General features: G+C 46.9%; 1 protein-coding gene across 1 annotated transcript in view; it reads right to left on the bottom strand.

Annotated features, from left to right (window-relative positions):
• Positions 1-4702: 4702 nt before the first annotated feature.
• The window catches only part of LMBR1L (limb development membrane protein 1 like), a 271100-nt gene continuing 262246 nt past the window's right edge, over positions 4703-13556 (bottom strand). Inside the window, exon 17 of the mRNA XM_069653833.1 lies at positions 4703-7605. Within this exon, the coding sequence (XP_069509934.1) occupies positions 7547-7605 (59 nt within the window). The 3' untranslated portion in view covers positions 4703-7546. The remainder of the gene's footprint in view (positions 7606-13556) is intronic.

Here is a 13556-nt window from a genome sequence, read left to right as displayed (position 1 = left end):
AAACCCTCCTTCTGTTCTTCGGGACAAAGTTGGAAGAGCTCCAAAGCCCTGGCGATTATGGTGTGGAAAGAGCCAATTTCGTCAGGGCGGGGGCAGGGGTCCCCGGGCAGGAGGTAATGAGATCCGTCCAGTCACCACAGTCATCCGTCCCCATTCTCGTCCCTCGGTGGAGGGGAAGGAGGCGAGGGCTGGAAAGGAGGGGGGAGGGGAGGATGGATTCCCCTCTGCTTTTTCGGTGGGCTTCCCGACGGTCCAGGCGCCGCTGGATCGTCTGCTGGGGTTAAGGGCAACCTTGTCCTCATCTCCGTACACAGGGCCTGGATGGCCATCAAGATTGCTCCTGAGTTGTCCTGTGGCATAGGAACCGGTTGCAATGGGACCGACGGCTGGGGAGTAGGGTCCTCCGTCTCCTCCACGATCTGCGGCTCCTCGTTGGCTCCACCGTCGCTTACCAAGTCCGCCTAGTCGGGATACCTCCCGTAGGATCGGACTTCCTCGAACTTCTTGTCCAGGATCTTCGCGACGCCAACCAGCTCATCTTCAGAAGTGGTATCAGTGTCCGTTATGGCTACCGTGCCCCCCCCTTTTCTCCACCCGGGGTTTCATGGGGGTCTTATTGATTGGCTGAAAAGAGGATTCCCTCCGGGTGGCAGGGAATCTCTAGGCCAGGAAGTTGTTTCCACTGGGGTAGCCTCCACAGGCTTCACCAGGGCAGCCAGGACTCCTTCGATCGAGGCCTTAGCCGGGTGAATCCGGGCCTTTGCGACTTTGGGCGTGCCTGAGGCTTTCACCTTGGGGTTGCTGCCTTGCCCCCCCCCCTGCCGTCATCGGGAATCGCCCGGGGCTTCTCTCGAAGCTTACCTGGGTTCTCCAACTTCCTCTTCACTCAGCCAGAGCGTTGGCTTGTGATTGATGGCGTCAGTGACATCGCGCCCTGCCTGGCAGCCAAGGAGCCCGAACCATCGGCGCCCCTGGTGTCCGCGGACTCGCAGTGCTTTGCCTTTTGTTGGGCCCCCATCGCCGGAGCGCCCTCAAAGGTCTTAGAAGACCGCTCGGACTTCCTCTTCTGACCTGCTGCTGGGCTTTCCTCCTCCAGCCAGTTGGTAAGTCGAGCATGACTATCCTTTATTGTCCTTTTGGACATTCTTACAAAATGCAGTCCTTCTCCACGTGGGATTTGTCATCGTGAAGGCAGTAGAGGGACCGAGAGTGCTCATCTTCCTTGAAGACATTATGTAATCCGCATCCAGGGCGGCTCCTGAACAGCTTGGATCCAGGTGTCAGGTTTCCTTTGTCCTGGGCCATGTCCACGCGGGGTAGGCCTCAGAGATCTTCCGGAATCCTCCAAGAAGCGAAAACCCGACGAAAATTCGCCCTTGAGGGGCGTAGAAAAACTGCAAGACGGGTCCCCATTGATCGGAAGTAGAATCGGTGGAGCTTGAGACTCGATTGACCGTAAAAAACAGTAAATTCTTTGTAAAATCACAAAACACAGTAAAAGCTCAAGAGCTATAGCCTGAGGATCCCAACACTTGAACGTGCAGTAAAAAGCTGAAGATGGCTGCCAGAGGAGGGGCTTAGGTAGAGGGCAGTCAATGGCTGGGGGCAGTATGACCCAGAGACCAGTGATTGGTTACTAGTAAAAAAACAGTTCAGAAACTAAACTGATTTTTTCTTTACCGAGGATTCTTAGCCTGACTGGGAATATTCATGAGCATGTGAATCTCTGGCAGACCCCATGCTGGAGAACTTTATTAAGCATCTCAAGTCCACAATCCTCAGTCCTTATTCGGGACTAGAAAGTACGGCGAGTACCAGCCTTGATTCCCCTCCGCTACAAATACCAATTCGACTGCACCTTTCTCTAGCCAGGTTAAAACTTTCTGTAAGAGGAGCGGGTCTGGTTCTTTCAAGTTTGGAAGCCTTTTTACAAAAGGAAGGCAGTAGCCATGAGCAACTGTCTGCAGAGCCCACGCATCAGCAGTAATACTCTTTCAGATGCCGCGATAACCTGCCTCCTACCACAGTCCTGTAGGTTAAGGCCTCAAAGCAGTTTTGGAGCTGCAGAGGCTACAAATGGCAAAGAGGCAGAGGGTGTTGACGCATCTCTGCCTCCACGTCCTCATGACACACAAGTCTGTCTCCTTTGTCCTCTGATAGAACTGGCCTTTCGATCTTCCAACTAAGTAAAACCCAAATGACTGGCCCCTCCAACCTTAAGAAGTCGGCCAGCCCTGCTGCGGCTGACTAATTGCAGCAATCAGATTTACAAGCAGCTTTTGAAGACTGGAGTTTTTCTAAACTTCGTCCACCTTCGAGCCAAAAAGCAGAGATCCTTTCAAATGCATATCCAAAATCTTAGTTTGCACATCGAGTGCAAAACCTGACTTCCGCAGCCATGCAAATCTCCTTAGAACAGTATTAGCTGCCATGAAGCAGCTGATATAATCTGCCGTGTCCAGCACAGACTGAAGTGAAAATACATGGTGTATTTTCCGTCTTGTATAATACTGAGGAAACCCTCTCGCTCCTCACCCTCGGGGCACAACCGCCATTGCAACAACTTCCCAAAGAGTCAAAGAAAACTTGGGCAAGGCACAAGTGACATTAACTGCCTTTAATGATATGCTCCCGGCTGAGAACACTCTTCCCTCAAAGCATCAAGTCTTTTGTCATCTATGTCTGGCAGAATGCTAGCCTGCGCCACACCTATGTAGGATGGAGGTGGCTGCTTGTGCTACGAAGCTCTCCGGACTTGCAAGTTTTGAAAGAAACTTCAGATCAATAGAGGGGGGGGGGGTCTATACTTTTTAGTGAGGTCTTTGTTCACTGCAGGTGTAGAATCTGGTTTTCACAAATGTTTTACTGCAGTGTGGATTGGCAGGATGGGATTCTTTGCCCTTATCAAGGAAGTCTGTTACATCATCCTGCTTAAATCCCACAGTAGCTCTACCCCAGTCACTTTAGTCAATACCTTTTGACATGACAGCTATGTAAGATGCATCAACATGCTCAGAACCTTCAGGTAAACCAAACTCCACCTCTGGAGAAGTGTCTAGCCTACTAGCATTTTTAGGGGGGGTCAACCAGGTCTCTCATCCTAGAGTCTTCGGAGAGGAGCTCTTCTGGGACACCAGGTGTCCCATAATCTAGACCAAACCCAAATAAAAGGCTCTTTTCTTCCTGAAATCTTCGCCTGTGGCTTGTAAGCTTTAGATGGACTCTAGGACATGGAAGGCTTTTACAAAGGGGCTCAAAGTTGAGACATTCAACAGAGCAGATAGGAATTTAGATGGAGTTGTCTTTGCGTTCACTCTAGGTGGTGAGACCACAAGTGACGCTCAAGGAACCTTCGAGACTTCTCTGTCTGGGCTCTTAGGCTCATGAACAGAGGTTTTACTCGACTCTGTGGGCCTGGCGCAGCGCGGGGGAGTCGGAAGCCTTTTTATGCCTTTCCAACGGCGTAGGTGTTGCCGCCTTTGTGAATACCTCCAACATTGTTTTGCAGAACTCTTCCAACTCTGCTTTAGAAGCTGTCTTTTTAGGAAAGCTTTCCCCGTTTTTAATCAGGTGAGGATTCTGAAAAGGACGACAGATCAATGGCACCCCTTTCTGGATTTCCTTGAAAGGGATGAAGTGACAAGACCAAGACTGGGAATGCTTCATATGCTTGCTGTATTTCTTGACCCCGGTAGGGAGAAACTTCTCTCCTAAGATCTTATTTTCGACAGGGTAGTCAAAGCGGACTTTGGGGAAGACCTGCCTAGGACGAGTTTCCCCTTCCCTTCTTTTAAGGCCTTCACGGTCATTGACTTACAGGAGCCACAGTCGTCGACTATGTGGCCTGTATACAAACAAAGTCATACTTGATGCAGGCCAGTTACCAACACCTTGGAACCGCAGTCATAACATCTTTTGAAACCGGTTTTCGAAGTAGACATCGAATGAACTCAAAATACGCAATAAGAATAAACGCGTAGGCGAGTGAACCGTTTTGTAGCAGCAGTGCGGAAAAACCTGCACCGCCCCCGTTGGCTTGGTGCAGACATTTATACTGATGGAGATGTCAGTCGAGGACAGATGCCATCAAGGTACAGGAGGTTGGTGACGACAGCGTCCTCTGCTGTGAAAAAGTTTCCAAAGCTTGGGCAGGATATCGGAGTCCATCAAAGATAATGAATAACTGGGAGGACACAATCTATTAGAAATGTGTATACTTCTGTGTGCTGCTTCATTACTTAGCTGGGCCTATGAGTTAACTGTACTTCCGCATTGGCCCCTGATCTCCTTAAGGCTGCTCTTCTGGTCTGCATATGTTACCTGTGAGTTTGGCTAGACCAAATGTCTATAATCTAGTTCAGCAATAGAGGTGGCCACTCAGACCTCCCATACAGGGCTAGTTCCCATCACTTCCTCTAAAGCAGATTCTTAAAGGGAAACAGTCTGCATTCATTGTTGCTATGTAAATGGTGGGCATTTCAACCTTTTCATTTTAACCTTTTGTGTACATAAATCTGAAAGTGCATAGTAGGTGTAAAATAACTGAGAAGAAACAAGTGAATGAGTCCGTTAAAAAAAGAATACTTGTTGAATGTGGTTAATTGTATTATGGCTATATTTAAAATTAAGTTTCAGTGTGTTGATCTTCCCTTTACACAGAACACATCTTCTAAATAGGATTTTACTTACAAAAAGAACAGTCTTAAAAACAGATGGTGGTTTATTTGAAGGCAAATATGCTCTTTTCACATAACTGAACAACTTGGAAATGTGAATGCACAACACAATGTAGACAACGGCAGCTAGTGATAAAAAACAGTGACATTCTATTTGAAAGACCACATCCAGCACCTGGGAAATTGATTTAAGAAAAACAAATCCTCCCTTCAGTCGCAGGGAGCATCAACGTTCACAGTTTGATCAAGAATGGCTGTAAAAGGTGATGTTTCAAGATGGCTCAGACCTAGTTGCCCATCACAGGACTAAGGGCCAGCTTTGTGAGAAGGTCAGATTATGGTAATTTGCCCTAGTTTCCCCAGCAACAACAAAAATGATCCAGACTTGGTGTGCCTGAAAACCGAAGAATGTCCCATCTTATCTAACAGGCTACCCCTGGCTCCCCATATGCAGCCCCAATACATTTGGTGGGTGGGCAATCATCAATCTTAGTGATCCTACTGTAGGACCTCTCCCAAAAGAGCTCAAAGTAGCTGAGTCTTGAAGTGAATGGGCCGGTCTGAAACACTGACACTTTAGGTGTTTCCCTTTCTCCTCCACTTCAGTAAACGTGTGGGAGTGTGTAACAAAGTGAAGCAGGAAAGAGTAAGGGGCACCAATATGAAGCTGTGAGCAACGCACGATGACCCAGGTCCAGCCAAAACATTTCTTCATACGCCCTAGCTACTTGGAAGGCGGTGGTGATCGGCTAGGCAAGCTGTGAAGTGGCACCAGCATGTCCAGGATTCAAAGTGGAGATCCAAAATATAGAAGCTGCATCAAGCAAAGCTCATTTGAGTACCAAGAATCTTATAGAGTGCCAATCAAAAGCCCACACGATAAATGAGCTCTAGTAACATAGGTTACTTTATCACCAGAGGGTGACAAAACTATGCCAATAGCTACAACATGCAATCCTCCAATTGCATCAAGAAGTACAAAGGGTGTAAGGGAGGTTGTGCAGTTTTACCCCGGCAGTCTTAATATAAACATAAGCCTTACATATACCCATTTGTTAAATACCTGTTCTAGTTCACGTTTGTTTGATGACCTGTGCTGCTGAGCTGTTTACAATGGCTATAAAACAGCAGTAGTTTAAACGATTAGGGGATTGTACTCCAATGAGGAAGTCTTCCTTCACCAACTGACTAGTGCAGGTGGTTAAAGGGTGCAGGTGGTAAGCATGCCAACAGTGTCACTGTTTTGTCCGCTTCGGTCAGAAGTCCTGCGATGCTTGAAAGGGAAGCTTTTCAATAAGTATAACTGTTGGGTGGGTTTGGGGAATCTTAGGATGGAAACTCAACAAAATAAGGTTAAGTGAAAAGATGCAAACAACTGCCCTTTGATAGTGGTGCAAAGAGCAGCAGGGTTTCTCAGCCACACACATTAACAATACAAAGATATTAAACAAAACAAACGTGCAAGGAGGTGCTTGAGACACACAAACACAGACACATCACATGTCATTTAAATTCAAAGGACAGACAGGTAACAGTGGGCACTGTACCTCGGATTATTGCACTTGAAATGGTGTGTAAACTCTACAGGTGAAGAGATGCACTGCTCTTTGGGTTCTTACATCAAGTGCAAGAGATACAGGAGCAGTTACCCTCAGTAACAAGTACAATCAAGCAACCTTTTACTCTCATCCCTTTACTTTGGTCTCTCAGGGTGTATGTCCCACTCTTTGTGGCAGATTGGGCCCAGCCAACGCAAACAAACATGTAAACAAGTGAAGCACCACCGACACAAGGACTATGCCAACGCTCCCCAAGAAGTTCACTTCATTCAACAGAAGGAACTCACGGGGACTGTATAGCCAGACTGTGTGCCATAGCACACTCAGTCTCAGACTGGTGATTGCTGAAAATAAATCCACACCAATCCCGATACAGAGGGCTCAGAAAGGACCTCAGACTAGAGGCTGAGCACAGCACTCCACACCAATTCACACAGTGCCATCGGTGAGAGGCACAAATAAACTGCACTCCACATCAATCCATATATTGCATTATGCTGGAAAGCCTCAGATGCTGAAAGCTTTGTCCCTGGGATGCTCCGATACACTTTTATGCTGGTCCCAGTTTCCACTTAGAGGTGATTGTTTGAGGTATCATGAAATGAAGCGTACATTGGTGTGCAGCAGATTCATGTTAAAACCAATGGAGGGGATACAATGAGAGGAGCCTCTCAGGCGTGGGTCAGGTCGGTTCAAGACGCTCACAGAACATTCGGGTTAAACTTTCTACCGTCACAGAAAACTTCCCAGCCCTGGCTTCACAATGCTCTCATCAGCGAGCCGTTTTCTGAATTACTGCACATAAAAGGGTGGTCTTGAACAGAAGGGATGATCATGGGAAAGGCAGGAGAATACCCCAAGTTGCTTCGAATGAAACCTTGTAAGTGGAGGCATCAAATCAAAAGTTTAAAGTTCACATGTTGAAGTTAATGGAGTGTTGGAGATTTTGCCAACCTCGTTTCCGTTCACAGCCTCTCAACCTTCCCTGAAGAAGAGGACACTCAAATACTGTAATGAGCCTTTCCGGCAGCGTGAATGGCGTAGGAGCAGGAGATGGCACCTGCACCCAAGCCAGCATCCAGAACAACTCTTGGGAGCGTTACACTTTGTCAGAGGGTACACGCGTTCCGCAGGTTCCACTTGGGAAAATTAGGTCCAGCACTACCTGGAGATCATCAACGGCAAATAGCCACCCAAAGGGTGAAAGAGTTGCTCTCCTTTTGGTACCATCCCTATGCAAACCAGGCAGGACCAGCATCCTTCCCAAGATCAATGTGCCGATGTTGCAACAGGTTCGTGAGGACATCTGGTTTAGCTGATTTTACCGGGACCACATGTCCGGGTAACCGGGAGAGGTAGCTTATGAAGGCCTGTTGAGAAAAGAGGAAAAATTACTTAAGTGCTACTACAGAGGGAAAGGTGCACCGAGGTACAAAGACTATACCCCCTGAGGAAATAAAATGTGCCCAGTGACCACTGCAGAAGATCTATATGGCATGCTGTCAGTTTTACATTTTTCACCATATCCAGCACTAGAACTCAAGTAAGGAGTATGTTGCTTAACTGTAACCCCTGTTCTCCAGCATTGGTCTCTTTCATGGATTCACATGCTTTGAATATTCCTCGCCAACAGGCTTTGAATCCTCGGTAACTTTAAATATTATAGCTAATAATAAAGCTTTTAGGCTCACTTTAGTAGCGCGTCTATGTCCCTTTGGGGGCATTCTGTCCCAACCAATGGAACGTCGACATTTCTAGCCCCCACCCAGGAGGCCATCTTCAGGTTCTAACTGCCATTGTACCGATGAGTCCTCTAGACACAGTCTCCTGAGAGAAAGTTAAAATCATTCAAAATACTTTAAGAAACCTGCGTTCTCTGAAAAACCAACATCTTTCAACAGATAAGTGGCTTTTTAATAGCGGAATGGAAGAAAAACGAAAATCCCTTTTTAAGACATGTCAAACATGTGGCATTAAAAACGTGTATGAGGGAGATAGACATGATGAATGCATACATCGTTATTAGCCTAGTCACCATACACAGGAAGACTGAAATATGTGTTAATTTAGCACAAAAACTCTTCAGACAGAAAAAGATTCACCCTATGGTTAAACGAAGGAAAAGTATCCCCCTTCAGAGGCAGAATGTTCCAGAAGTGTGTAGGAGACGGACCTTAACCCCCCCCCCCCTCCTCCCAAAAGGTCCAGGTCGGAAGAAAGATTGCCATCTCCTTCAGAAAGGAAAAGGTAGGGGAAATTAATAAAAACTTCGAGAGTCTACCTAATGTTCTCTCTCTCGCCCGTAAATAATGTACCCACCTTTAAATCCACCATCAGCTCTAAAGTACATACATGGATCCCCGAACACACTGCAACCTTGGGTTTGCAGGCACCATCATTAACCCCCATAGAGTCACTTATAGCTCACAGCAGGGCATGCAATATCAGATATTTCCTATCCCCGCCCCACCCACCCACCCCCACTACCCCTGAGCCCGGCAGCTCTCTTGGTGACCCAGAGCAAGAAGCCGACAGATCTTGCTTTCTCCTCTCCAGATGAAAAACACCCAAGTGCCATCTCTACAAACCACAAGAAATCATACCAGTACACAGGACTCTGGTACTTCCTGTGTGCTCCCATTAACAGAGGAACTTTAGTGGGAGAGGCATTTCCAACTCACACCATGACGCACCAAGAGGCTGCCAAAGTCACAGAAGTGTTCTAAGCAAGACCACATTAATTTGGATGCATTTATATTTTACTGCATGCCAGGCATGCACCATGGAAAGGACAGAATGGGCAGAATTACTTTATTCTGTGAAAAGGGGTCCACTGGGTGGGTGTATCACATAGATTTTTCGTCTTTGCAACAGGTGAGTCTAGTCTGGTCCCCTTAAACCCCCCCATCCGAACATCAGGGCGCTGCTTCTGCGAGCCCAACTCTTGCGGGCCGCAAACCCGTGTCCCAGCTCCACCCCCCCCCGTCCCACCTCCTGCAACCTCCCCCTGGACCTTATTGGTCAAAATGGTTCCTGGTGTGCTCCGAGGGCCTAACCCTCTGCATGCCAGCTCCCTGTGCCATTTTCCATCTTGGCAACAGCTGAGTGTGTAGTCTGGTCCCACTGCCCCCCCCCCCCCCCCATTATAACATCATGATGCCGCTTCTGCGAGCGTGACCCTCTCAGGCCACAAACGTGTCTCAGCTCTCCCCAACCCCTTCTCAGTCCTGCCGCCCGTGACCCCCCCTGGACCTTATTGGTCCATCCCCTCCTTATCCTGACCTGGTGGCCTGACCGGGGCTGCCCTCTGCCTTGCGGCCCTTAGCCGCAGGGGCTGCTGGGCAAATGGCAGCTCCAGAAAGTGTCTGCAGGTGTCAGCAGGGGACGCTAGTGGCCAGCCATCAATCAGCAGTAACTACTGTAGGGGTGTCACGGTATTGGTTTTATAACGGTAGGATAACCTTATTGCCAAATTACAGTATATGATGGTTATCGCGGTATAGCAGGTGGAGTTAACTAATCTTAAGCAATATTTGCTTAAAGGTCATAAATTGTCAGCATTTTGAAACTTCTCTGCACATTTTTAGCTGATCCTCCAGGAATCTAAGGCGGCTGCAGATTTGGTCTTTCATGATGCTCACTCGTTGATCGCCTTGAATGAAAGAGTGACTAGTGGAAGTGTTAAAATGCACATTTTGAGCAATGAGCTTGCTGCTCAGTCACAGGTCATAGCTTTGAAAATCTGCCTCGACCTGCATTATTTTGGAACCACACGGGATCGGCATCATGACCCCTCACTACGATCAGCCATAAATCTTTTCATAACGCTTCATCCCATTAAAGGGAGAAAAGTCACTCATGCGAGGTCTGAAAGCCCATGTCATTGCGTTTTTTTCAAAATGTCATAGCCAACACACACTCAGTGAAAGGTTGCCTATTGATCAAATCACTATAGCTGGTTTACTGTTTGTTTATAGCTGGTGTATTATAAAGGTCTGATGTTGGAGTCACCACTGTCCATGGAATCCTAAAATGACAGCGTTCAGTGGGCACCGTTTATTTCTTTTCTTGATTCTTGCAATACATGTTCATTTACCTTCTTAAAGATAGTGGCACAAAAACTTTTTGAAAATGACAAAGTTAAAATACATATCAGCACAAATATGGCCTAGACCACCACAGCCCCATCATTACCATTTCCCCCAGGTCTTAGCGCATTAGGACCCTTGTCATGTGACTTGAGATGGATGAATGCTTTCAGGGGTGGTGTCACAAATAGAGGATAGACCTGAGAAATCTCACCCCCATTGCTCTGGATACTTCAAATTGAATGTAGAATCCGTCCTGCCTGCTTGAGTCCAGTGCCATATGCAGAAGGCAGGTGAAGGATCAAGCGAAGCAACAGCTCTAGTGCCATTGTGTAAATCTACACGGAGGACAGTGGGGTGGGGGAGGGGAGGTTACATACTAGCACAAAGCACTGATAGCTCTGTAGAGTCTATGAACACTGGGCCTAACATTTTTTTTTGACATGCATCAGAAGGGCATCCAGTTAATTCCCCTTTGAATTCTGGGATGTGTAGTTACCCATCTTTCAAATTGGTGGTAAAACTACAAATCGGCTGATCTTTAACCCGACTATTAATCACAGAGAAAGAGCGATTCCAGCATCAAAGCTGCATTTACGTAGCCTCACTTTAACTATGCTCTTGTCTGCCAAACGCCACAACCCACAGTGCAAGATCCAGAATGTGCAGCACTTGCTTACTGTAGCCTTTCCAAATCAGATTGAAAAGCTCACTTAATAGCTGCAGGCCCTAAAACGGTATACCGGTATAATCAATGTGATGTTTATTTTAGTTCAATTGAGCTGTTCACTGTATCTATACCGTTATACCACTACACCCCTATACCCAGGTAGGTGTGGCCCGGGTGGGGTGAACAGCAACCACTGTACTCTGGAAGCCCTGCCACTCTATTCACCCTCAAACATTGCCAGGAAGTTAAAACCAACCAACTTAACCAGAAACAGTGTGAACGTTAACCAGTGCCACATGTAGCTCCGACTGTAGTTATTGGCTTGCGTCACATCTAGACGGGACTGCGAGTGTTGGCCAGTGCCACATGTATTCCTGACTGAATATTGACTTGCTTCACTTCTAGACAGGATTGCAAATGTAAGCCATTGCCACATCTTAGTTATATCTTTTTGATTATTAGCCTGCGTCACATGAATCCTACTGTATTGTGAAACACAGGCCTCTCTCCCAATCTAGAAGAATCTCAAATTTAGGTATAGCCCCAAACATACTGCATTGTGAAACCTAGGCCTCTATCCCACTATACAGGACTCTCAAATTTAGGTATAGCCTCCATCTCTGCCTATTATACTGTGAAGCCTACTGCATTGTGAAACCTAGGCCTCTCCCACTATACAGGACTCAAATGTAGGTATAGCCTCCATCTCTGCCGATTATGTTAATGTTGGGAGGTATTCGTACCGCGCACCGTCATTAACAGAGTTGGTCCCAGGGCGCTCTGGCGGATCTGCAAACGAGATGGTGGGGGTGGGTTAGTAGGGTGAAGAGGGAGTAGGATAGTGAGAGGGGTGGTGTTCTGTTGGCAGCTTCATCTCGATATACACCGTGCGCTGAGCTTTTGGTGCCAGTATCGAAGCGATATCGGGCCTTGTGTGCTGTTGCGGTGTGGTGAAGTGCATGTGGCACGAGAGGTGGTTGTGAGAGTTTATAAATGCGTTAAGTATGCAGAAGAGCTTGAGCGTATAGATTAGTGGGCCAAGTTTTGCAGCTAGACCTCACAGTATGGCCGGATGCCTAGATTTCGGGGCTCCTGCCTGGCGCGAAAGTAGACATGTATGACAGTAATATATGGTGGGAGAGGCCTATGGCCAGCAGAGCAATACTGTGTGGTACCATACACCGCCGGATATTAGAAACAATTGAGCGGTTCAGTACAATCCCAGAGCACTGCTAGATCTGGTGGTCCTGTACAATGGGAGGATGGCCCGTGCCTGACAAATCAAGGTTTTGGCGTTGAGGACTTCTTGTTGTTTGTAATGACCTATGTGTGGATTAGTATTCTGATGAACTATTTATAGTATGATTCGAGAGTATGTTCTTTCCTTGGATCTGGGTCGGGTTGTGGTGTCTTTCCCTATTATCTGAGTGAATTGTCCGTTAGTCCCTCTGGTATGGTGTAGGGAGATGCTAAGGGTGAGTCGTCTGAGTGCTTCAGTTTTGGTCTTTGTGTTCAGATTTTAGTGTCCACCTCTTATGGTTAGCTCTCATTTCCTCTTATGTAATGTTGTGGAGTGCGTTCGTTGGGTCCTGTTCGTTGTTGATTGTTAGGCGGGGACCGGGGACGGTATCATTATTCATCGTTGTTTTAGCGGTGTGGTCGTTCTTGTGGGTGGTCTTCTAGTTGCGCAGTGAAGCGCCAGGATTTGAGCAGTTTCTTGAATACAAGGTGGTTTCTTGTGTTCCGTATATTGTTTGGTAGATCATTCCAAGTTTTTGGTGCCTGGTGAGAGAAAGAGGATCCTCCGAGTTTTCTACTCTTGTAGGGTTTTGGTTCTAGGCAGATGTCGTCACTTGATCCGAGCGTTCTTGTTGGTTGGTGTAGGCGTAGTTTTATCTCTCAGGAATTCTGCACCTTGGTTGTGTATTGCTCTGTGCGTAATGCACATTGCTTTGAATTTCTTGTTTTTTTTGTGACGATCATTATTTCTGTTTTGTCTGGGTTAATTTTGAGGTGGTTTAGGTTCATCCAATTGAATATAGAGAGAAGGCAGTTCTCTAGTGTTGCATTTCCTTCTCTAGCGTCTTGTATTTTGAAGATTGTGTGTCGTCAGTGTAGTTGTAGCATGTGAGGCTGTGTCTTCTAATGATTTTGATTAATAGGTACAGGTAGATGTTGAATAAAAGCGGGGAGAAAGATGATCCGTGTGGTACTCCGTATGTGGAGACTCCTGGGTTGGACTTGAAAGGTTTCATCCATACACTTTCCGTTAGATTTGTAAGGAAGCATTTGATACATAGTAGGGCGGTGTCTTATTCCCAGCCCTTCTAATCTCGTTATGAGGATGTCGTAGTTGACTGTCGAATGCTGCAGATACGTCTAGAAGTATCAAGGCGGTACTGTTGTCCCAGTCTGCATTTGCTTTTAGGTTGTCCCATATTGAGAGGAGAGCTGATTTCGTTCCTCTCATTGGTCTGAAGCCAATTTGTGCCTGGTCTAGTAGGCAGTGTTCTTATATAAAATCTTGGGTCGTATTGTAGATGTACGTTTCTAGCGACTTGGC

Source organism: Ambystoma mexicanum, chromosome 3q (genome assembly GCF_040938575.1).
Source record: "Ambystoma mexicanum isolate Mex_15411 chromosome 3q, UKY_AmexF1_1, whole genome shotgun sequence".
In the NCBI taxonomy this organism is placed as follows: domain Eukaryota; kingdom Metazoa; phylum Chordata; class Amphibia; order Caudata; family Ambystomatidae; genus Ambystoma; species Ambystoma mexicanum.
Note: the sequence above shows the minus strand (reverse complement) of the source record. Positions and strands in the feature narration are given on the sequence as shown.